The sequence below is a fragment of the Mauremys mutica genome, chromosome 3 (genome assembly GCF_020497125.1).
Source record: "Mauremys mutica isolate MM-2020 ecotype Southern chromosome 3, ASM2049712v1, whole genome shotgun sequence".
Classification (NCBI taxonomy): domain Eukaryota; kingdom Metazoa; phylum Chordata; order Testudines; family Geoemydidae; genus Mauremys; species Mauremys mutica.
In genome coordinates this window covers 132,066,559-132,091,870 of record NC_059074.1, presented here as the reverse complement: position 1 = coordinate 132,091,870, position 25,312 = coordinate 132,066,559, and the positions used below count along the sequence as shown (strand labels likewise).

At 40.4% G+C, this 25,312-nt stretch overlaps 2 protein-coding genes across 6 annotated transcripts in view; one reads left to right on the top strand and one right to left on the bottom strand.

Moving 5' to 3' along the window:
- The window catches only part of PCNX2 (pecanex 2), a 245,881-nt gene extending 221,562 nt beyond the window's left edge, over positions 1-24,319 (top strand). For 3 of the 4 annotated variants that reach the window (XM_045009100.1, XM_045009098.1, XM_045009101.1), the window contains 6 exons: positions 8,281-8,425; positions 10,510-10,740; positions 11,173-11,447; positions 12,780-12,964; positions 21,476-21,924; positions 23,206-24,319. In XM_045009100.1, the coding sequence (XP_044865035.1) occupies positions 8,281-8,425; positions 10,510-10,740; positions 11,173-11,447; positions 12,780-12,964; positions 21,476-21,924; positions 23,206-23,379 (1,459 nt within the window). In that variant the 3' untranslated portion in view covers positions 23,380-24,319. The remainder of the gene's footprint in view (positions 1-8,280; positions 8,426-10,509; positions 10,741-11,172; positions 11,448-12,779; positions 12,965-21,475; positions 21,925-23,205) is intronic. The other variant, XR_006577890.1, reaches the window with a different exon arrangement.
- Positions 21,761-25,312, bottom strand: part of NTPCR (nucleoside-triphosphatase, cancer-related) — a 37,181-nt gene continuing 33,629 nt past the window's right edge. The window contains exon 5 of one of the 2 annotated variants that reach the window (XM_045009106.1): positions 21,761-21,904. In XM_045009106.1, the coding sequence (XP_044865041.1) occupies positions 21,899-21,904 (6 nt within the window). In that variant the 3' untranslated portion in view covers positions 21,761-21,898. Of the gene's footprint in view, positions 21,905-23,240; positions 23,413-25,312 lie in introns of those variants that run through there. The other variant, XM_045009104.1, reaches the window with a different exon arrangement.

Here is a 25,312-nt window from a genome sequence, read left to right as displayed (position 1 = left end):
CTTTAAAAGCATTTTATGTGGTAAGCCTGTCCCTTCTCAAGATAAAGCGATCCTTTAAATATTTGTTATAGCTTTCTCATCTTTATTTGAGATGTCTATAAAGTCTGCTTTTATGTCTTCCTCTTTGAGCCAGTGACTCAAAACATTCATGGCCCACATTGCTTATTTCTCAGTGTGTTGCTTTTCTCTGCTTTCTTCAGAGGTTTCTTTATCTCGTCTCTATTAACAGCTGCATGCGTCCTTGCTGTTTTAACTTTATTTTGAATGGGGTTGATTTTTTTTTCTTTTCACTTTTAACCACTTAAATTAGTGTGATTTTTAGTAAGCGAGCAATATTCAGGGCCGCCCAGAGGATTCCAGGAGCCCGGGGTCTTGGGCGGCGGGGGGCCCCCACTTTGGCGGTAAGTCGGCGGCGGGGGGTCCTTCCCTTCCTGGACCCACCGCCAAAGTGCCCCAAAGACCCACGGCGGGGACCCCCCGCCGCCGAATTACCGCTGAAGCTGGACCCGCCGCCGAAGTGCAGCCCCCACCGCAGGTCTTCGGGGCACTCCGGTGGCGGGTCCCGCTTCAGCGGTAATTCGGCGGCGGGGGGGTCCTTCTGTCCCGGAGAGGAAGGAACCCCCCGCCAGCGAAGACCGGGAGCGAAGCAGCTCCGGGGGCCCGGGCCGGGCCCCGCGAGAGTTTTCCGGGGCTCCCGGAGCGAGTGAAGGACCCCGCTCCAGGGGCCCCGAAAAACTCTCATGGGGGCCCCTGCTGGGCCCGGGGCCTGGGGCAAATTGCCCCACTTGCCCCCCCCCCCGGCAGCCCTGGCAATATTCCAGTCTCTCCTGAAGTTACACTATTTTCTCTGCGAATCTAATTTTAGAATATGCGGACTTTGTGGAAAAACTGATGTGTACTGATGAGATTTTCAGGGAAAAGATTAAAGCAGTCTTGGTCTGTGCCTACCAATAGATATACCACAGTGATGAGGGCATTAGAAATGCATATATAGATACCAGTAAAGCTGCCTAAAAGCATTGCTGTAGAGCTGTTACCCTCAGGAACTGAAATCTCCCATTACCATACATCAGTACTATAGCAAAGGCAACTACATTTAATCAGCCTGGATGGTTAGTAGATAAATGGAGTGGCTACCAATAATATCTTTGCTACTGCAAATAGATAATTTTATCTCAGTCTTCCCTGAGTTTAATATAGAGAGAATACTGCAGGTAAGGTTAATTACCTGCAAAGACTTTTGTACAAATTTTAATTGTGACCACTGGAGGTAGGTACTAGATACCCGCACACACAGAAGCATTACCAGCTAATTGGATGTCTCTTTTCCTGAGCCTACTTCATACTTAACAATACCTTTCTTGGGAGGTGGGAGAAGCATATACATGAGATATGGAGTGGCCATGTGGTTTGTACAACTATATCAGTACTATGATGATTTTGTTTTCCTCTTACAGATATTTTGGCACCTCCAATTAAGTTTGTGTCTTTCATTTTAGTAATATTGTACTGATGGGCTGACCAGTGTTGTGGACAATAGTACCTTGCAAGGGTATGTGTTAACAAAAAAAAAGGGGCTTAAAGTGAGACTTAAGATAGTTCTGGCAATATCTTCTTTGCTACCACCTCACAAGACACTTCCCTAGAAGCCTGTCACTTAGCCTATCTTTTTAGTTCACAAATCTTATAATGAACAGAATCTCTCAGAATAGATGTTTTAAACAATGAAGGCCTACTACCAAAATCCAGGCTATGGAGTGACTCATCTGGAACATATGTCTTAGGGCCATGGTGAAATAAGTATATATCTGTCTTTGAGGGTCCTTTTTAATCAGAAGCACATAGAAATGAACTGAAGAAAAAGGTCAGAATAAAGTATATATGGCTGTTATAGGGACCCTGAGAAAAACAACGCTAATTGGTACCAAAGTGGGAATATTTCCCTGTTGACATCAAGGCTATTACCAAAAAAGAAAACTACAGATCCATTATCTTCTGCACCAAGCATAATTCTTATCATATTTATCATGTTTACCACCTGAAACAGTGTCACAAGTTATTAGGAACACAAAGAAGCCAGAATTCAGTGGAACTCGTATAGTAATATACCCAAATTATACTGGCATTTTATTAGTGTTGAGACTTTTTGTCTACTCAAAGAAACAATGTTGAGGACTTGGATTGTATTGCAGTGCTATATTAAAACAAACTGAGGGAAGAGTAGGTAAGACAAGTATGCATTTGATACTGGAGGACACAGATAAATTCTTTGCCAATGGAAAAGGCAAAAATTCAGCCCTTTTCCATGGAAGGACGTCAAAGCATATTGTGGATCTTATTGGATTAATGTTTTTTTATTTTTTAAATTAGTTTGGGTTTGGTGCCCAGATTGGTGCCAAATGGGTAATAGTTGGTAAACGTAGACCAAGGTATGTGTTAGTGGCCTATCAGATGACTAAAGGACTTAGCCCCAATTTATAAGCAGTCAGGACCACTAAAACATTCTCTGTCATGTCCAAATGCTAAAAGATTATGTATGGGCTTTCTTTGACTTAGATACAATCATAGGTAGGGTGTTCAGAAATAACCTTGGACTTCCACTTGTACTTTCCATTGTGCTATATGATAATAAAGTAAAATTTTCCCCTTCTGTGATTCCTGTCTACATACTTTCTAGAGGTTCTCTATGAATTCCCATTAGGAAAACCTGAGATGTAACAGGTAGTCAGGATTGTAGAGTGCTAGCTATTTCCATTCAGTAGATCTCATGGGAGGAGGTGCAGCATTCTGACAGAGGTGAATGAATCAGTAGAGAATCTGTGAAGCTAATGTATATACTGTTTGGGCTATATTCTAATCTGTGTTACACTGGTATAAATCTGAAGTAATTCCATTGATTGCAGCAAAATTACTTTGGATTTACATTAGTGTAAATGGCCTTTTATGTGACTTGGGGAGTGCTGAGCATGCTGGTGCTTTACAAAAAATAACGCCAAAGTCATGTTCAAAAAGCTGTGTTGAGCTGCACACACTTACATCAAAATGGAAGTTTACAAAGTGTATGTAAACTATCAATTTACAGTCATTTAGACATGATTTTTGTATAATCTATTAATCAGTAAATGTTAGTCTGTAAACCAAAGTTTTAAATCTTCGTATATAATGTATGTAAATAATTTTTCAGTGTGTCTGTTCATGTAAATATCATTACAATCTCAGCATTGATACTAGATTACACAATACATTTACTCATTAAGGAAGCAGAACATTGCTATGCAAATCACATATGCTCTTAAATTGTAGTTAGGCAGCATCTTGCACATCTCAGCAGGGTAATTTGAAGAATGACATCATATTACCATTAGTTTATTCAGGTGTAAATGTCATTTTTCATTTAGTGTAGGGGGTTTTATGTATGAGAGTTAAAAAAATAAAGAAATATGTTCATTAATCCTTCAAAGAGAGGGGAAAAAAGCTACATTTTAGAATCTTTAATATAAATTTGGACTCTGGAAAAATTCCAGATATGTCAATATCTTCCAGTAAAGAGTCCCCATGTGTCATTGTTTTGGAGCATGGGAGAAGGTGTGAGGACCAGATATCTGCTGAAGGTTAAGAAAAACAAACAGTATTTTGTAATGCAGAAAATAAGAAATGAGATAGCCCTGAAACTAACTGAGTTCCAGGAACTTTGAGGGCTGGATTCTCAGGTCTGCAGAGTTCACTTTGTGCTGATTATTCCACCCAGCTGAAGATTCCCCCTGGAGAATTTCTCTGTGCATGGGGAATCTATGGCTGCAGTAAAGCTGGTGGAGGCAGCTAGCTCTGCTCCATGATCAGTCATCACCACTGCCTCCTTCCCCATCAGGGCTGCACTGCCTATCATGAGGGGGAAAGAGGTAGGGGAGGCACAATGAAGCAAGACTCCACTATGGCTTTAAAGATGTTACATGTAGATTAAAGCAGCCCCTCTGTGGTTTTATCTGCCAAGGATGAACAGAGCAGAATCAGGAAGCCATGATCAGCTCACTGTCAGCACCCATCTTTGCTATGCTCAAGCTCCGGACTGGTGCAAGGGGAGAGTTCAGCCCTAAATTTCTTTTAGTGCATGTAATCGTGATTTCTCTCAGTTTAATCTACTTTCTCTTGAGGCTTTAAATGAGATTACCCTAAAGGACAGTGGCAGGTCTTGTGCAGAGGACAAGTGAAGGAAGGATAGGATAAGAAGTAGAGGATAATGTTGTTAGACTAAACAGAACAGAATAAGGGGCATATATTTTGCTATCAGTTACATTTGTGTATATTCCCATTGGCATAAATAGGAGTTGCATTTGTATAAATGATGGACGAATCTGGCCCATGATGTTTTTATAACACTGTCTGTGATACTAGCAAATAAATGTTAAGTCCCTGTTGATAAAATGTCTAATGATAGTACATGTAGATTTCTTTTTTTTTAAATGTGCCTAGTATGAAACTTTGAGGTTCCAGAAAGTAAAGGGACAGAATTGTTGAATTTTCACCATTATAACTTTTACTGTTGTTGAAACTGTGAAGTAAATTAATCCTCAAAGGCTTTGTCTAAAATCTATAGGATGTGTGTATTCTATCATAGATGTTTGTGGATAATTCCCATGAATGCAAATGGGAGTTACATATACTTATTGAAGCAAAGTAAGCCCTTAGCTAATAATATTTTAGGATCCAAAATATCCCATACAGCTGATTCAAATAAGCATGTCTAGCACAGCAGAAAAGATATTCCCAGTGTCAGCTAAGACATACAGATCATTGTAAACTTTAAGGGAAGCTCTCTCTATCATGCAGGGGGATAGAAATCCTCATATAAATCTAGGGCTAAAGCATCCCCTCCTGCAACAAGATTACAGGAAAAGTAAACTTACTAGGGAAAGTTCATGTGGCTTCCTCTCTGGCGTTTCCTAGCTATTGTCTTATCTGTGGGGTGGTGTTGTGGCTTTGCAAAGAGCACATTGGGAATGGTCTGTGAACTGCATGGATTCTGAGTTCTTGAGGAAGCAGAGTGTCTAACGTTTCAGTGTGATATTTTTATTGGGGCTTGCTCTCTTTCTCAAATATATTTACCGACTGGTCTCTCATCACCAATCTGTAGAATTCTCAAGGAAGCAAGGAGTCTCAGGTTTCAGTAAACAATTACTCCAACAACATAATGTGTGAAACCAGAGTCAATATCTTACTCAGAGAAATCCTAAACTCTCTGTCTCCCTGTCTCTCTCTAGCCTCCTTCCTGTTAGAAGTCTGAAGAGTCCATAAGTAGACACTAGGCCCCATTGAGGATCAATGGAAAATTCTGTTATCAACCCATGCAGAGGGCTTGCCCCTCCTTGTTGCTTCTCACCTGCCCTCACCATCACGGCTGGCTGAGGAGCCAGTATGGACCACTGATTGCCTCCCTTCCTGTGCTTGTGTTCCCCTAACCATTAAGGGGGTAGAATGTTCAGAGTGGGAGTTAGAACTAGCTTAGGTTTTAATATACTACCCAACGCTATGGTATCTAATGAGGAGCAATGACTCCCTCTAAAATGACTGTCAGAAATGGGTTTACCAGAGGAACAAAGTTTTGTCCTCCTTTGGCTCGCTGCATCCCCACCCAATAAACCCATGGTCTCATCTATAATAGGCTTTTAGGCTGAGGAATGTCCCAACATTTCTTCCATCTCAATAGTGATACCACTAATCTAGACAAGGCACCAGAATCTTTTTTTACCACCATGCCATACAGACTTCTTCTGATCAGAATAATATGACATTGGTAAAAATGGTGGTGGCTGTCAGAGCCCGGTCTACACTTCCTTTCCCACAATTGCTACCATTAGTGCAGAAGATCCAGTGTTAGCAACATCAAGGCATTTTTCAGGAAAAAAAAGTAGTGTGGGCACACACAACCGTTGTTTGTGTAGAATGGCTGCCCTGGACTCAGAGAGAAGGAGGACAATTCTACTTGATAATTATGGGGCCATTGTGGCAGATTATCCTGTCTCTTAATCCCCTCCTCACTGGCATACTTTAAGGGACAGTTCAGTCCTAAGTATCTTCTTATAATTCTCTAGAATAGTCTTTAATTTAATTGACATCAGTTTTCAATGCTTTTACCTAATAGGTTTAGAAACCGTGCCATGTGTAGTACTTACATCTCCATTTAGTAAATGTACTTTCTTTGGCATGGAAGTTTATTGTAGCCAAATGGGTTTGGTGTGAGCTAATAACTACGACAGAGATACTAAAATGCGTATGTTACAACTGGGCCAAGAAACGAAACCCAGCCCTGAGAGAGTCCAGAAATCAAAGAACTTGGCTATTGCTTCATGATAATCTCATGTGACTCTTCAACACAGAGCATGTTAACACGAGAAATAACAATGGCTGCATGTTGTGTTGACTAATAAATATATGGTACGTGGAAGTGATAAATTGAGACTGTGTCCAACTAGAGGAAGGGTGTACCCACATCTAATTATGATCAGCATACAAACCAGGATGTTAGCATTTTCCAATCTCTGGGTGAGATTGATTGAAAGTCAAAAGGAGTTAGGTGTCTAATTCACTTAGGCCCTTTTGAAAAAATCCCACCGTGTTATTAAATACTAATAACCATAAGTAAATTAAGAACTCAGAGGAGCTTGCCTGTATTTATAACATTCCCTGCAGTGACATCGGTCTCTGCCTTTCAGTCTATGTGCAGTATGGCTTCAGTTCATGCTGATAGTTGGTTTTTATTATACAGCACCTTTAAAGAGAAAATTGGTATCCAGCTGGTAATAGCCTATATCTTTCTATTACAATTTTAAAAACATGCTACCCACTAAGACCAAAATTAGAAATGTATTGCAGCTGAAGATAGACCAGGCAGTTTCCTAATCTCCCTGTTCTCTCCCTTGGAAAGAGAATTACTTCTCCCCTCCCCTCCTTCTTCTCCTAAAATAATTACAAAAACTCAATTAAGTGGAGAGCTCACACATTCTCTGGAGAAAGCCTGGATGGTAATGGAAATCTCTAAGATCTTATTGCTTTTCTCCTAAGAGTCTTTAAAATGTAAAAAACTTCACTATTGTAAGAGTGAATAAAATCATGTCAGGTAGATTAAACAATGTCCTGTGGGTTTGTAACAGATGTTCCAAGGTCTAATTCTATTTTCTTGAACAACATGGCCTGCTTCTTCTGAATAGTTTTAGGACTGTGATTTAAGTCATTTTCATTAAAAATACAAACTTTTTATAAACATCTGTTATAGTCCTGGGAAGCTTTTGGTCTCAGATAAGCATTAGAGCTGAACTTAGTAGTTTTGCCTCCCAGGTGTCTGTGCAAACATTTTCTTTGGTTTTGATCTCCTGAATTTGCACCTCGTGCATCTTGCTTTGAGTATGTCAAGCTCAAGCAAACTCAAAACCTCCAAACCAAGCTCAGTCAGAAGCACCAAGTTCCATCTGACTTCTTATCAAAACCGCACCGAACAGTGTTGTTTTTATTATTTCAATGCAAAACACCCCAAAGTTTGCTTAAAACTGTTCCCAGGTTTCCTTGAAATGTTCATGAATCTTAATGCACTTTACAGCATGCCTGGTTTAACTTTCAGGTTTGTAATGAAACCCTAAACCAGGCAGGTTTCAGGCTTCGTTGAAAGTGTTTTGTGCAGCTGTGTTGGCATCTGCGTATCTATATCTAAACTTCTGTGCCTTACCAGTGCAAACTACTAAAGTTAATGGCACTAGATGCATTTTAAAGGTCAATAAGGAGCCCAATCTTGCAATGTTTATTCATGCAAGTAGACCCACTGGTATCAATGGGACTGTTCTCTTAGGTGTAGGTCAGATGATCAGCCCAAGATATATCATTTTCAGCTATAGGCTGAGAAAGTGCAGAATGGTGGTTCACTCTACTTTGCTGTAAGCCAACCGCCCTCCCCTCCCTCCTTTTATCTCTGCTTGCAGAGGCAATAAAGTCAGTGTTGTTTCTTTAAAAAAAAAAAAAGATATCTAAAAACCTTACCAGTAAGCAGCCACACTTGTTTAGTAGTTACAATCCAATTTACTCTCATTTTGTAGTCACTCATTTACTGTGCAAGCTGCAGGAGAAAGTAGTTAAAGTTGAACCACAGCTTCTAAACAGAACTACATGTAGCATTTCTCACTTTTTCAGGGACGCTATCAACTCCTGTAACTTGTGAAAATGGAAAACTATTTGCAATGATTGGTTCAACATGAAACTGTTGTTCTGGGAATAACTAATGTTGTTATTTTACAGTTTAGATTCCTTTCTTTATGGACTCCATGCTCTGTTCAAAGGAGACTTTCGAATTACAGCAAAAGATGAATGGGTGTTTGCAGACATGGATCTGTTGCATAAGGTTGTCGCTCCAGCAGTCAGAATGTCCCTGAAGCTACATCAGGCAGGTTTTTCACCATTACTATTGTACATGTTTTCCTAAGGAAATGCAGGAATGCTCTGAAATTGGCCCAAAATAAAATGAGGAAGGTTGTAGTTGTGGCTTTCTTCTGAATAACTTGCTTGACAAAAATAGAAAAGCTTAGCACGTGATTATATTTGTTTCACATATATTTCACCATTTGATCTTTTTTTCTTTGTCTCTCACACACACACACACACACACACACACACACACACACACACACACACACACACTCTCTCTCTCTCTCTCTCTCTCTCTCTCTCTCTCTCTCTCTCTCTCTCTTACTTTTAAATCATTTATAGTCCAGAGTCCTTGATCTTCATGGAGATAAAACTCCCATTGACTTCAATCAAAGGTTTACCTGCACAGGAACTACAAGATTCATTCCTAGATTATTCTTTTAATTAGACTAATTTGATTGCTATTTTATTAACCATTTATGTGCTAACAAAGAAATGATTTGATATTGTTGCCTTTTAAAAATGTAGTTGAGGGGGAAATTGTTTGGAAGGTTTAAGACGCTTCTTATCAGTCAAATGGCACAGTTGTTTCATTGACTATGCCATGAGGTTTCTGAACATGTAGACAATGGGGCCACATTTTGATCTCAGTTACACAGATGTAAACCTGGAGTGTCTCCACTGAGGTCATTGCAGTTACTCCAGATTTACATCTGTATAACTCAGAGCAGATTATGGTTCATGTAAACTAACCATACAGTAAAAGCAGCAAAGAATCCTGTGGCACCTTATAGACTAACAGACGTTTTGCAGCATGAGCTTTCGTGGGTGAATGCCCACTTCGTCGGATGCATCCGATGCATCCGACGAAGTGGGCATTCACCCACGAAAGCTCATGCTGCAAAACGTCTGTTAGTCTATAAGGTGCCACAGGATTCTTTGCTGCTTTTACAGAACCAGACTAACACGGCTACCTCTCTGATACTTGAAACCATACAGTAGCTTTTGTTCTATATAATGTGTTATTTAATTGATAGCGTTGTCTCTATATGTTGTGAATGTAGCGGATGGTGGAGCTGCTATGTAATAATCTAAGAATACTGATCAATAGCAATTTTATGAACACTGGATGCAGCTGGGTCAGTGAATTACTGCATAGATATATTGGGTTATTAGACTTTCCTGTATGGCTGTATTGATTTAGCTTGCTAGGGGGCTGTTGGAAAAACAAACAGGAATGCACTCCCAATGGCTACAGATAAGCGACCCTGCAACAAACACTTGTGCAGGGGCAATCCAAAGAGTGGCCTAGTTGCAGGCTCCAGCTCATAGTTACACATATGTTTTCCCAAGGCTGTGAGCCTAGATATCAAAGGGACACTAAAAGTTTAAAAGGACATTCTGGAGAGAGATGAGGGGGAGTTGTGATGCTGGTAAATTATAAAGGACTATTAATTTAATAATGTCGTAGACAGGAACAAATCTTTTTTGCTTTTAAAACAGCTATAAACATTGCTATATAAAGCATATGAACTCCCACACTTCATTGACATTGTCTCCTTACATTAACAGTGGTAATATTACTGTGTATCAGATAAAGAACCAGCACAATAATGTGATATCTCTAGGTGTTGTTCAGCTTTGTAGGGTTTATATATAATATCAATGATGGAGTTCCACCTAAAGTACAACATTTCACAGGTTGTTCTATTTCAGTCACATCCTACATGAAAGAACTTGCAGGTCTATCTATTTCAATTCCGTACTTTTTTCTTAAAGTGGTTAAACTGCCATTCTTTGTGTCTATCCAGTAAAGAGGCTAGATACTCTGTGGGTTAGTTGTAATCATACAAACATTTTCTTCATGTAGCCCTCTATAGTACTAGGGTGTTAACAGTTCTGTTCCTTTTCCCTCATCCAATCCCCACCCTCTCCCTGTGTTATCTCTAATGTAGCCTTTATAGACACAAACCTGTTCCAACTGAAGTCAATAGGTGCTTTGTCATTGACGTCAATGAAAGCAGGAACTAGTTTATCTTCAATAGCTGTTCTCTTTTCATGGAACTGTCTGACCATAGTAATATTCATTTCATTTAATACCAGGACCAGTTCACCTGTCCAGATGAGTATGAGGACCCTGCAGTTCTGTATGAGGCAATCCAGTCTTTTGAGGAAAAGATTGTAATTTGTCATGAGGGTGACCCTGCCTGGCGCAGAGCTGTACTCTCTAACAGAGACGAGCTGCTCACCTTAAGACATATAGTGGATGAAGGGACAGATGAATATAAAGTTATTATGCTCCACAAAAGCTACCTGAGCTTCAAAGTTATCAAGGTACCAAAGACATCTGTCTAGTATTTCAGATTTGTATTATTTCATCTGAGTACAGGGCACTGCACAAACAGGCAATCTTCACTTGGTGAATTCTGGGACCTGGATACCATTGTTGAGTAAGCAGGTTTAGCTAAGAGAGGGAGGTTGATCAGGCTGTTGGGGCAGGGGGCTGGGAGCCAGGACTCCTGGGTTCTATTCCTGACATACTGTGTGGCCAGGATCAATTCACTTAAATTTCCTGTCCTTCTGTTTACTCATCTGAAATAAAATTCAAGCTTATTTGAGTAATATTTGTAAAATTTCTTGACACTCGTTGATAAAAGATACTATGTAAATGCGAAGTACGGTTCTATTTGCGTTATATACCCATCGTAGTATTTTTTTAAATTGAAAACATTTTCAAATGGTCCATATTTTTCTATTTAACTGTAGGTAAACAAGGAATGTGTCAGAGGGCTTTGGGCTGGGCAGCAACAGGAGCTAATTTTTTTGCGCAATCGTAATCCAGAGCGAGGTAGTATCCAGAACAATAAACAAGTCTTGAGGAACTTGATTAACTCTTCATGTGATCAGCCACTGGGATATCCAATGTATGTTTCCCCATTAACCACATCATACATAGGGACACACAGCCAGCTGATGAACATCTGGGGTGGACCTATCAGTTTGGACAACATTAAAACATGGTTCAGATCCAAGTGGTTAAGGTAAGTGGTTAGACAATATTCAGCCTGTATTATGATATGCAGGGGAGGAAGTCTGCAATCATGTTATTTTCTATTAAGAGAGTTTCTCACTCTGTGAGAAAAATTATTAATTCCTGATGGGTGCAACCATAACTAAATATATAGAATAGCTTCCCAACTACTGTGGAAAGAAAACTCTAAACTCCATTAATGACGTTCAAGTATAGTCCTCTGTCAGCCAGACAGCATCATCATCATCATATTACTTAGCCTTATTGGCAATGATCTTATTCAGAAAAGAATGATTTCTCGAAATAAAAATGATTCCAAGGCATTTTACCTTTTATTTTTTGTAAATAGGAATATAGGTTTTCCACATTGCAGTGACTCTGAATGTGTTGAAACATAATATAGGTGTTACGCTCTAAACTTTGGCAGTTTAGGTCAGACAGGCATTCCCAAGTTTTGATATTTATCCAAAATACACCTAACCTTTTTTTATTTTTTATGTAATTTTCATAAAGAAACAAATAACAAAAAATACAAAAAGATAAATGATTTATAGCTTGCATATGTTACCAAATACTGCAAATTTTGCAGGATATCCAATCAAATTATGCCACTATGAAACTTTGTCACTTGTCAAAGCTGCAAGACCAGACAATGCAAAATCAGACAGTATTACACAGTCTAACCTTTTATTGAATCTCCACCATCAGGCCCCAACTTCCAGGATATATAACCCCAATAGCTCTCTCCCCCATTCATTCTGTATCTCACATCTTTCTTCTGTCTCTCCTGTAAGCATGTTTCATGCAGGAATAGTGCATTTGACCTGCCATCCACTTCATTCCTTTCATGGCTGTAGAGAAGGGACAGGACCCTGGTTTGCTTGACTCATCATTGCATCTCTGTTTGCTCTAACCTGCACTCTGGGGTTTGCTTTGTATATTAATCTCCCAGAGTGCACTTTATTCCCAGAGCATATGAGATTTGGGAGAGAAGAGCCTGCCACTTGGCTACCTCATATAAAGATTCACCTTTGGGGACCAATTTGACATTGGATTAAGTATACTGATGGATTTCAGGGCTCCAAGGCCACCTACCAAGACAGATTTGGTTTGGGCGATGAATAGTGTTTTATGTTGCTTTTTATTTTCACTAAACATATAACTATAATGTAATATAATTACTGTCCTCAAAACTGTCAGAGGTCTGGTATTCGCCTGTTGAATACATCTAGAGGGCTGGTCGGAGCACAGCTATTCACTTGTACTGTGAGTTTATCTAATGTTGGCCGCACAAATTCTAATAAGCAACATAACTTGAGAGTGCGTCTCATCTCACAAACAGAATGCGGAAGGACTGTCATGCTAGTCACAACAGTGGAAACAACATTGAAGAGGTGGATACTGGAGGTGGGTCTTCATCCAGAAACAATTCCGCAAGTAATTCAAGCCAGAGTAGTAGCTCACAACACACAAGAAGTGGAACCCCCCAGATGCAGCCTCCTTCACAAGATTCCCGTCAGTATGCAGGTAGGTATACCAAAACGTGGGCTCTATTAACAGTCTGTTTAGGCTTGTTGTTCCTCAGGGAAAATGTGACTGGGGTGTTTGGTGTTTTATTTTATACCTTTATGACATGATGCAGTCAAGTACGTAGAGGAACAACGATCTAAAATTCTAGGTTCTGTGGAGTCAGACTGTATAAACTGTGATTCAAATTACTACACCTGCTGGTGATTCTGGCCTCAGAAAAGCTTCACAGCTCTCAGCTCACCAAATTTTACATTTATTAGGCCACTCCTATATTTCCGTGCTCTGGTAAAGCTGAGGACAGCACACACAGTCCACTCTTCACCTTCTCATGGTTGATATTACATTATCAAAGAGAGGAAGACAGCAGGAGACAGGGAGGAATGTGATTGCTGGAGCTTAATTGAGTTTGAATGTTCACAAAAATTAACCAAAGTGAAAAAGAGTTTCTTTGCTCTGAAACTAATTCCAGAGTGATGGACTAACTTATTGATGAGCTGGATGGGATGTGTGAGCATGGCAAAGATGGTGAAGCTGCCCAGAATCTTGCCAAATTATTACACTTCATACCAAATACAGTATTTTGAAAAGTTTAAAAAAATCATAAGTGACATCATGGGCCAGGTTCGCCTCTGTGTCTGAGATCCACTCAGTGTAGAGGATTAGAGGAGAGGTGTGTTAAGGAGCTGGTTAGGGTTACAGCTCCCTGATCCTGGGAACCAGTCCACATCTTAAGGGACCATATGATATTAGCCACACCCCCTTCCTACCTCCAATTTGTCTCATATTACTAGTAGTGCAAATGAGCACAGGAGTCAGTTCCCCTGTTTATACAGAGGGTTCCCCTTCACTAGGAGTATTCTCTTCTGGTTAGCTATGATCAGATTCTGGCACCTTTGTGACATCTGGGCAGTGCAAAGGGGCCAGAATGAGAACAAAAGAAATATCCACTGGAAATCCTAATTTAAGAAATAGAGATCTCAACTTCCCTAATTTCCAAGCAAATTATTAAGCAGGCATGTTTAGGAGGTGACCTTCTGATTTATTCTTCCAGGGGAGGGTCATTGGGAGGGCATAGGACAAGCAGAATGGCTATCAAAGAAGTTACCTGAGTCCCCACTGACAAACTACTGAATGCTAGATACCTGGCCCAGGAGATGCCTTTTGTAATGGTGAAAATTCAGACACAGATGGGAAGTAGTTAAAAAGTGAATTCAGTGAGCCCTGTGCCTTGACTGTTTACTGAGAACTCTAACCCTAAAATTGTACCAAACTCTTAACTAAATTGCTAAATGGGAGACATTGGGGAAAGCGAACAAAATGTCCTGATTATATGAGCAAGAGGGTTTCCTGATCACTAATGCACGTGGGATTGTTTCTCTAGTGTAGCTTCCATTATATAAATACAGTACTCATCAGGAAAAAAGCCAACATTTAGACCTGGCCAATCATTCTGATATGAAGTAATTCATGTCCTCATCACTTATGAACAAAACCATGCTTTGAACTTATATTGTGAGCCAAAAACTATTTTAGATTTGTGATGATCTATAAGGTAGAACTAGCTGCCTGCTCACTGGAAATACTGGTGTAAAATAATAAAATTATAAAACTGGTGTAAAATAAGTCATACTCATCACATCTCTGAGGGCTTAGGATTTGCTGAAAGGTTGAGTTAATTGACTGTACACCACAGTTATGCTATAGGTTATAAATTAAGGCAGAGAACTAGGAACAGGATACTTGTTCATTTCTTGTTATATCTGTTGGCTCTTGCATTAAAAATAATGGACAAGGCTGGAGAGAATCTTGCCCTGAATACAAATTATATTGTAAGATTACAACTGCTGCTTTTGATTCCTGTGTTGGAGCAAAATCCCCATGTGCACTTTTACAATTTGACAGTGCCATAATCAGAAAGGTAAGCTTAATTGTAAAATAATGACCCCAAGGGGCTCAAATGATAATGAAAGATAACTGGGAACTGTTTAAGAACATTTCGCTAGATGCCCAAAAAACCACAATAGTGATAAAAGGCTACATTGGTTAAAAACCAACCTGTCTGAGAGGAGAAGTGAAAACAGCTATAAAAATCATTTAAAAAAATTATATATAACAAATGCAAGAAAGGGGAAGGTGAAAGTAATATAAATCATAAGCTACAGTTAAGGACAAGGAGGAGTTTTTTTAAATTATATTAGGAATGAAAGGAATCCTATCAATGGCATTAGTCCATTACCAAATGGAAATGGTAGAATCATCAATAATAATTCAGAAAAGGCAGAAGTGTTAAATATATTTCTGCACTGTATTTGGGAAAAAGCCAGATAACGTATTTATATCATATGACGATGATGATGCTGTTGATGATGAAATAATTTCCATTCCAAAAGTAACCAAGGAGCATGTTAAGAAGCAGCTACGGTTTGACATGTTTTAATTCAACAGGTTCAGATAACTTACTTTTAAAAGAACTGGTTGAGAAGCTCTCTGGATCCTAATGTTGATTTTCAATAAGTCTTTGAACACTGGGGAAGTTCCAGGGGACTCAAAGAAAGCTAATATTGTGCCAATAATTTAAAAGAGTAAACAAGATGGCCCAGGTAATTATAAGTTTGGCAGCGGGGCATCAATCTCGGCATAATAATTGAACAGCTGATTTGGGACTTGATTAATAAAGAATTGAAGGCGGGTAACATAACGAATGCCAGTCAACATGGGTATAAGGAAAATCGATCTTGTCAAACTAACTTGATTTTTTTTTATGAGATTACAAGTCTGGTTGATAAAGGTAATAGTGTTGATGTATGTGATAGACCCAGGCCAGCTGGGAACAGCAGAGTAGTAGAAGGGAGATATACTGGCCACTGGATAAGCAGTTTTCTGTTCCCTGAGTGACCAGAGCAGGTGCTGCTCCAGGCTAATGAGAACACCTGACTCCAGTTAACCTGCTAAGAGTCAGGTGAGGCTGCTAAGCACCTGACTCTAATTAAGGCCCCTCTGATGCTGTAAAAGGGCTCACTCCAGTCAGGCCAAGGGGGAGCCAGAGGAGAGGAAGTGCGTGTGAGGAACTGGGAGCAAGACGCGTGCAAGAAGCTGAGAGTGAGTAGGCATACTGCTGGAGGACTGAGAAGTACAAGCGTTATCAGACATCAGGAGGAAGGTCCTGTGGTGAGGACAAAGAAGGTGTTGGGAGGAGGTCATGGGGAAGTAGCCCAGGGAGTTGTAGCTGTTGCGCAACTGTACCAGGAGGCACTCTAGACAGCTGCAGTCCACAGAGCCCTGGGCTGGAACCCGGAGTAGAGGGCAGGCCCGGGTTCCCCCCAAACCTCCCAACCCCTGATCAAACACAGGAGGAATTGACCTGGATTGTGGCTTCTAACAGAGGGGAAGGTCTCTGGGCTCTTTCCCGACCCACAGGGTGAATCTGTGAGGTGAACAAATCTGCCAATAAGCCCAGGACCCACCAAGGTAGAGCAGGAACTTTGTCACATGTAGTATACTTAAACTTTTGTCAGGCATTTGACTTGGTACTGTGACAGACTGACAATTATCTACAGTATCCCGAATGAATTTTATTGAATTAAATTATTGATTTAGGTTTAATACCTTTGGAGTCCATTGTATTAAAAATGCAATTGGGTATGTGTTATTGTGGCATTGTACATACCTTCTCTGGTAGGTGGGTGATGCTAATGTAATTCCTCTGGTTATCAGCCCTTTGAAGATACCCCACCCCCCCACGGAGACTTACACATATACTACTTCAAACTGTAAAAGCAGCAAAGAGTCCCGTGGCACCTTATAGACTAACAGACGTATTGGAGCATGAGCTTTCGTGGGTGAATACCCACTTCGTCGGATGCATGTGGGTATGCATCCGACGAAGTGGGTATTCACCCACAAAAGCTCATGCTCCAATACGTCTGTTAGTCTATAAGGTGCCACGGGACTCTTTGCTGCTTTTACAGATCCAGACTAACACGGCTACTCCTCTGATATTTCAAACTGGATTCTGCAGGGACCAATAGACAAAGAAAGGATTTTTGAATAAATAGGCAGCTTTTAAACTGTTTTGTAGCCTTCTTCCTGATCCAGCAAACAGACTCCTGGTTTCTGGGATCCCATATCCTTAGGATTGAGTTGGAAGGGCTGAGGCCCCATAAGACTGGGTGCTTGTTCTGAGCTGACTCGTGACCACTCCCCGGGGGGGGGGGGGGGGGAAATTGAAGGACTGCTCCTGCCAGAGTCCATGTTAGAGTTGTGATGGTATCTGGTAAACTTACAAGCATGCCTGTAGGTTTTAGTATTGTTTTTTTCTTTAATGCTTTTTGCCTTAAGAATAAAATAGCCTTGCATAGGAAGAGTTGTGTGTTACAAGTAACTGTTGAAAATCGCTTTGTTATTCATCACTGAAGAGAAAGCAAGCATGTATGCCTGGGCAGCCTCTCTGCTGCGAATAACATAGTGAAGGCAGGGAACTGTGCAACCTGGAAATACCCCTGTCAGAAGGGACTGAAACTTGGGTCTTCATCCAAGAAAGGCAATGGCTGGGGAAGCCTGAGAGTGGGTGCCCTTGTTGCATTTTCATAAGGCCAAATGTAAAGTCACACATCAAGGAACAAAACATGTGAGGGACGCTATCCTGGGAAGCGGTGACGCTGAAATGGATTTTGAGATCATGGTAGATAATCAATTGAACGTGTGCTCCCAATATAATGCTGTGGCCAAATAGACACATGTGATCCTTGGATGTATAAATGAGACTAGAGTAGAGAAGTTATATTACCTCTGTATTTGACACTGACGTGATTGCTACTGGAATACTATGTCCTGGTCTGAGGTCTACAATTCAAGGAGGATTTTGATAAATTGGAGGGTTCAGAGAAGAACCAAGTGAATAATTAAAGGATTGGAAAACATGCCTTAACAGACTTGATTAGTTTACAAATAACTTCATGGGGAAGAGAAATTTGAAAATAGAGGCTCTTGCAAACGTATAACAAGAGCCAATGGCTGGAAGCTGGAACTAGACAAATTCATATTAGAAATAAGGGACACATTTTTAAAGTGATTATATTTAACCATTGGAATAACTTACTAAGGGTTATGGGGGATTCTCCATCACTGGAAGTTTTTCAGTCAAGATTGAACTAGAGCACATCTTTTAGGAAAACATCCAAACGGGAATTAATTCAGGGACATTCTAAGGCCGGTGTTATACAGAAGGTCAGACCAGTTGATCACAGTGGTCCCTTCTGGCCTTACAATTTATGAAACAACTGTATTTTGTGTTTCTTAATTTAATATTTCACTTTACTGGCTGGTGCCATTCAGTCTGCAAAATGCAATTACAACCCTACATAAAAATGAGGAAAATCAGAAGCATTGAAAATACGGTGGGTGCACCAAAAAAGTGTCTTTACTTTACAGTACAGTACAGTATAAGAACAGCCTTTGTTTCCAAAGTGTTTTCAGGGGCTGTGCTATTTATGTGTAGATATGGGTGGTCTGCTACACAGCACTGTAACTGCTGAATTTGGGCTGAATATAGAATATTTTTGGACAGCGGTCAGCTTGGCAGTTTAAATCATGAACAGATGTTTGTACATATTTGACGGAACTCACACATCACAGCCTCTCTGTTCTTAATTCATATCTGTCCTTTACATTTTAAGAAGATAACATTAAAATAAGCAACTGACCTAGAAATAGGGCTTAACCAAAACCCCCGAGTTCAAACACTTTGGATCTTTGGGAAAGTCAGAACTGCATCTAGATCCAAACTTTGCAGCTCAGGCCTGTCTTTAATTACCATTAACACTCTCCCCAATCATCCCATCTGAAGTGCAGAGAATCCATTGGCACGTTTTTGAATCAGTGCATGAGGCTTAGCTGCATTGGTCCCATTGGCTTTAGTGGGAGTCTTGAGGCTTTTATTACAGAGGCCACAGCCCAGTATGCAGGTTTTGAAAGTGTACTTTTTATCGTTCTGAGTATAAAAGTAAAAATAATGTGGTGTTGTAAATGGTATGGAAAATTGCTCACTACTTGCCCAGCCAACTAGACTTTATTCCAGCTAAGCTGATTCCATCATGTTACTGCCACTTTATATATGGAAAAGAGATGAGCAGCCAACCAGCGGATAGGACACTGACTGAGTCACAGGATCTGGTTTCTGTTCCTGGCTCTGCGCCAAGCTATGTAACTTCTCTGTGCCTCAGCATCTGTAAAATGGGGATAATGATACTTTTCTTTGAAAAGCACTTTGAGAGCTAGAAAAGAGCTGAGTAATAGTAATATCCTTGATGTTGGGTTATTATATTAATTTCATTGAAATTATTCCTGAATTCAGCAATCAGATTTATTGAGGATTGTCCGTTTGGGATTTATGTTGCTTTTCAGCTGAGAAATTTCAGTTTTTGAAGGAATTTGCTGCTTATAATGGAACTTCAGCCCCTTTGCTTCCCCCCCCTTCCTATTTCATGCACTGGGGAAAAACGATCAACAACCTAGGAATCCCTGAAAGGCAAAATTCATGCCTGCATCATTAGGTCTTACAGATTTGCTGTTTTCAAAAATATTAATACTTTTTAACCCCACAATTACAGCTATGACATTAAAGTACCAGCGTATGTTAACATTTTGGGTTTCCTGGCTATGGAAGGTGAAGCTTGCAGTCAAAGGAACAGGCGCTCTGTGTGAGTTTGACATAGAATCAATACAGAGAAGTATCAAGCATATTAGGTGCCTGTTGTGTGTGCCAACCTGCTGTCTGTGATCTGGGGACTTGATTGTGTCCACAAGCAGGTATCTGGTGTGTTCAGTGGTTTGTGGATGGGGTTTATTATTTTATTCTGTGAACATGCAAACGTTCAAGAATTAAAAATACATAAATCACCTGTGCATTTAAGTGGTCCTCTTTGCTCAATCACAATCCTTCTGTCCAATCAGGGAGGAGCAGAGGTGGCCCCAGCGGGAATTCTGTGTAGTCTTTTGGCCATGTGGATGATGGCTGTGAGTGTGAGGCATTGGGTTGTAAACATTAGGACAAATTTGGGATTATGTACAAATGTAGGAATAGCCAGACCAGCTCAGACCCGAGGTCCATTTAGATAAGTATCCTTTCTCTGACAGTAGCCAGAAGCAGGAGCTTCAAAGGATGGTGCAAACACCCCGCAGTAGGTAGATGTGGAATAATCTGCCCCCATATAGGTCTCTTCCTCTTAAATTCTTGACCTCAAACAACTTCCTGTGTTGTAAATAATTTGCCCTGTGACACTGAGGTGGAAGTCTCTTTGCCCTCAGGGACTAGGAATGTAAGGGTAATTCTGTGTAACCTTACTTTGTTTTAATTTGCAATTAAACTATATAAAGTTTTAGTAGTGGAATTTTCTCAAGTACTCGAGCTGAGATTTTTAAAGGTATTGAGATGTTGCTGTGCTCAGCATTGCAATGCCCAACTGATTTAGAGGCCTAAATCTCATTTTCAAAAAGGGATATAGGCACTTAAGAGTTCCACAGTAGAACAGCTTCAACAAGAGAAATTGAGGGAGCCCCACATCAGAATATTCCATACCTCAGTGGTTAGGGCATGCATCTAAGCAGTGGTAAATCCCTGCTCAAATCCCCTCATATTGTAAAAAAAAAAAAAAACGAGTCTGGTGGCACCTTAAAGACTAACAGATTTATTTGGGCATAAGCTTTAGTGGGTAAAAAACCCGCTTCTTCAGATGCGTCATATCCTAAGGGACTCCAACAGCCTAGGTAAGTACTCTAACAGCAGGGCTAAAAGTTGAGGGAGAGCCGCCTCCTTCACTTCTGGTAGAAATGGTGGAGGCACCTAACACCAAGAAAAGGTTTGTAGTGAGAATCCCAAGCAGAGGAAGATGCCTCCCTGCAGCCCATAGGCACCAAACTCCCTGAGAGGGATGGGCTTTTAGGATACACCCCTTGCTTAGGCATCTCCCATTGGCTAGCTTAGGCGAGGAACCACCTAGCATCCTGGCTTCTGTGAATACCATGCTGAAGCACCTATTTATTGTATAGGGAGCCTGAGCATCGAACACTGGCTTTGTGAATTAGTGATTTTCTAGACACCTGAAAGTTAGGCATGGTGACGTTCAGCATCGCTACACCTACGTTTCTTTGGGAATCTTGCTCTCTGTTTCTCCATTTATTCATCTGTGAAATGGATTTAATAATTACATTATTTATGTTCCTTACAAAGGCTCAAATTCTGCTCCAATCAAAGGCAATAGAAGATCTGAAACATTTTGCACTGCCAGTGGGATGAACCAAATGACTTCATAGGTTTTATCAATCTCTAATTTCTATGATTCACTGAATGTTTGTTTGTAAAGTGTTTAGATCCTCAGTATAAAAGTGTATGTGTGATAAAGAATGCTACGTAAAATATACCCTAGTGAATGGATAGAACCAGTAATGTGTGTGCTTTGATGGTATGTAACTGAAAATATAATTTAAAATAAAACTATTTCTCTTTTAAAGGCAGAAGAAAATTCAGGAGTCAGTCTGTTCAGACACATGCTGCCTTAAACCAGAGGCCACCGGTTTCAAGTCATTCTGAACCACTTGTAGAAAGTTACCAGCCCATTATCCAAGCTTCCACATCTGCCCATGAAATTGTCCAAAGGCTTTCCAGAAGCCAGTTGTCCTTCCACAATTCAGTCACATCTGTGTTTTCTCAAACCCCTGCCATTCCTGCTGGTGGCCAGTTGACTGTCCAGGATAGAGCTGGAGCAATGCTCAGGTCCAGTCTGGCCTCTTCCACCAGCTCTACTCTCAGCCTTCTGTTTGGCAAGAGAAGTTTTTCAAGTGCTTTGGTGATTTCTGGGCTCTCGGCTGCTGATGGAGGAAACACAACTGATACCCAGTCATCCAGCAGTGTCAACATTACCATGGGTCCATCTGCTAGAGCTGCAAGCCAAGCAACACGGGTAAGGCAGAGTCATGTTAGCAGGAGCTATAATTCTATTCTATTATACTCATGTTCTTATGCTGCCCTCACCAGTGTAGTATTCAAGTGTCTGCCAGGAGTGCATTAAGCATCGTGACTAACATCTGTCACGTGCGTTTATTCTCTCTTTCTCTCCCCAGGGAAAATGTGTGTGTGCACTTTAGTATTTTGTTTGGTTGGCTACTTGACTGTATGGTTTAACTTTTGATTCCAATCAGACTCCTTCCTGAAGTCCATCATCCTCACTACAGACCCTCCGGAGTGGTAAAATAAAATCATAGTCCTTAGACGTGAAGCAGTTTGGCAAATCCAATGAGAGTTTGAGGGCATAACTAATGTTAAAAAATTTGGCATTACCAAGTGGAACCAAGTAAGTTGATTTGTTGTCATTAGGACAAAATCATTGGCTATGGATAGCCCAAGTCTGGTTTCTCATGTACCTAGCATACAAATATATTAACCCACATGATACCAAGATTGTCTATGCCTCAAGTTAGTTTCATCCTAACCGCATCATGTAATAATCAGTCCTGCTCCAAATGAAGGCAATGAGTTTTGCCATTATCTCCATTAGGAGCTGGACTGAGCATTATTCACCTAGGGCCTACTGCTCGCCTTACTTATGCCAGTATTATTCTTTGTCTTTCTACAACACCAGTAGACATGCAAGGCACTGCACAAACAGGTAAGACACAACCCCTGCCCAAAGAGTTTACAGTCTAAGGTCTGGATCTTGCCAACCATTCTCAACTCCCTTTGAAATTACGAGAGCTAAGCTAAGCACTTTGCGTTGCCAGGCACAAGTGAGCTCTTGCAGTCAATGTGGCTACTTGCCAGCATGTGGTGTGAAATAAGGCTTTTATTTAAACCCGCAGATTTAGTATAGGAAGTCTTCTAGTGAAGTTGGAGCAGAATTAGATTAATTACATTTAGGGGTAATTTGGGGCATCCTTTTCAGACTTAACATGATCAGGCACAGTACAATGTAGGTATTACTGCACAATCTCTATCTGGTAGTCTGCTCTTGTGGGCAGTTCTATGCTATTATCACATGAAGAGGGACAAGCGCTGGGGTCTTCTCTTGTTCCTTTTTAGCTCCTGAAGTTCACGCTATAACTAAATGTGAATCATATAAAATTACACAAAACGGTATGAAGTCCAGAAATCTAACGTCTGTCTTTGTTTCAAAATGTCTTTTTGAAAAGAACCAAATGAAGTGCCATCTAGACATTTCCTAAACTATTCTAAATTTTCTTTTAAGCAATTCTCCGAGTCTTATGAAGTGACTGATGCTACAAAATCTAGACAGCGAAAAGACCTAGGTCCTGCTCGTGCCATTTTTGAGAGTCATAATCTGGAGTGTAGAAGAGCCAGCCAGGAGGATATGGCACTGGAGGATACAGCTTCTCAACAGAGCCTCTCAGAAGAGCAGTGAAGAATATTCCTAGGTCAAGGGCCATATGTACTCCTTCAAAGTACAGAAAAACACATCTAGGTCAGTCAGCTGCAGTTATTTCAAGTGTAACAACAAATCTCAAAACGCTTTATTTTTCTAACTTCGGAAAAAGAATCCCATTGTGCAGATGTTCTTTAGCAAAAAGGCTTGGCATGGGGGGGGATGGAAGGACCTTTACAGAATTTAAAGATGTCCTAAAATGCAGTGCAACTTCATCTCAGGTTCTTGACATTTCTAAAACAATGAATAAACTCTGCCTGATATCCTTCCCCCACAGCAGTGCTGACACACTTGGGGTGGAAATCTGGACATGCTCAAAAAGAAGCATGCATGGAAGTGCAAGTGAAAGCAATGGAAGATCTTAAAACAACTTGGCGAAAAGCACACAGACATCTGTTTCCTGCCATAATGAAAGAGGACTGCATGTTAAATAATTGGCATTTTATACATAATGCATCACAAAGAACAATTCTGAATAGACGATATAAACATGTAATAGGATAGTACAATACGCACTAACATTAGAGCTGAATCTGAGAATTGTTAAAGGCAAACCTCATTCTTCCTTTTCTTTAAAGTGTTACGCAGATGGTAATTATGTATAGCAACATATTAATATAGGCGAAGATATACTGCATGCAGCCATATTGAAATACTGTATGAAAGAGAGAGACTACACATTGCAACAAGGCAAGTTTTGAGAACAAAGTATAGCCAGTGCATGGAAAGCCTTCACAAAACATATGGTGCTCCTTATTTGCAAGCAAAGAAGTTTTAGATACATGTAATCTCGCACTCCTGTTGAGTTTACAGGAATGCATGCCTATATCTGAAGCCAAGAGGCTAAAACAAATCCTTAATGTACTATAGTATATACACACATGCTCATAAATTTTTTTGTAATTAAACAATTTACAACTATCGGTGTCTCAATGTTCTTCTTTACTGTAACTACAGCAGCTCCTTTCTAATTCTTATCACACTAATCCACACCCATGGTGGTTTTCTACACAAAACCAGGTTGTCTCGTCCCACTTAATGAGCAAGATTGAATAGGCGATGCTGTAGCAAGGTCTCATGACTTTTACACAATATACGGTTGCCTTCACATTTACAGACCCTGTCCATCACCACGGCATATATATTTAATACTGTAAAAAACACCTGAATGACACTGGTCAAAATAAATGAGCCAAGTACACTCTGTGATGCAGCAATTTTCATTCTTTTCAGTCACATTTATTTGCTTGCTTGCTGATTTGCAAACTTTGGAAATCTACATTTTGTCTCCCATGCATTAATAGCCTGGTGCTAAAGTTCTGAACATTATGGGCAAAACCCTGCCCTCCCTCATTATGGCCACACAAGGGAGAAAGTGGAATGTGCTTCAAAAGCATCACTGAGAGATCCTGCATCCACAGGGCCTGAATGGAGCAAGGTAACAGGTGTATGTGCTTTAGTGCTGCTCCACCAGAGAACAGCACAGGCTTCTAGTCCTATTTCAAGTCAACACACGATGTCCTCTTGAGGCAGCTGTGCACTAGGAGAGTGCTCATAATGAATCCCAACCTGCTACTGCACAGGTGTGCAGATAAAGGCGGCTTCCTATCCACTCTCCCCCCCCCCCCCCAAGCACAGGGTGCCCAGGCCTCTCACAACAGGCTTTAGCCCTACACATTTTAGTTATTAAAAAAAAAAAAATCCCAACTGCCTATTGGGGGGAGGGAGGGATTTTTTTAAAGTATCCAGTTACTTTTAGCACCTATATATGTGTTGCAGATATTTTTCTTTTGTTTTAAAATTGTTATTGAAATATCTTGGCTGGGTGAACAGCAGGAATGTTAAACTTTCCCACCAGGAACATTAAACTTTCCCACCAGGAACAATTACAAAGTGTTACAGGTATTCTCTA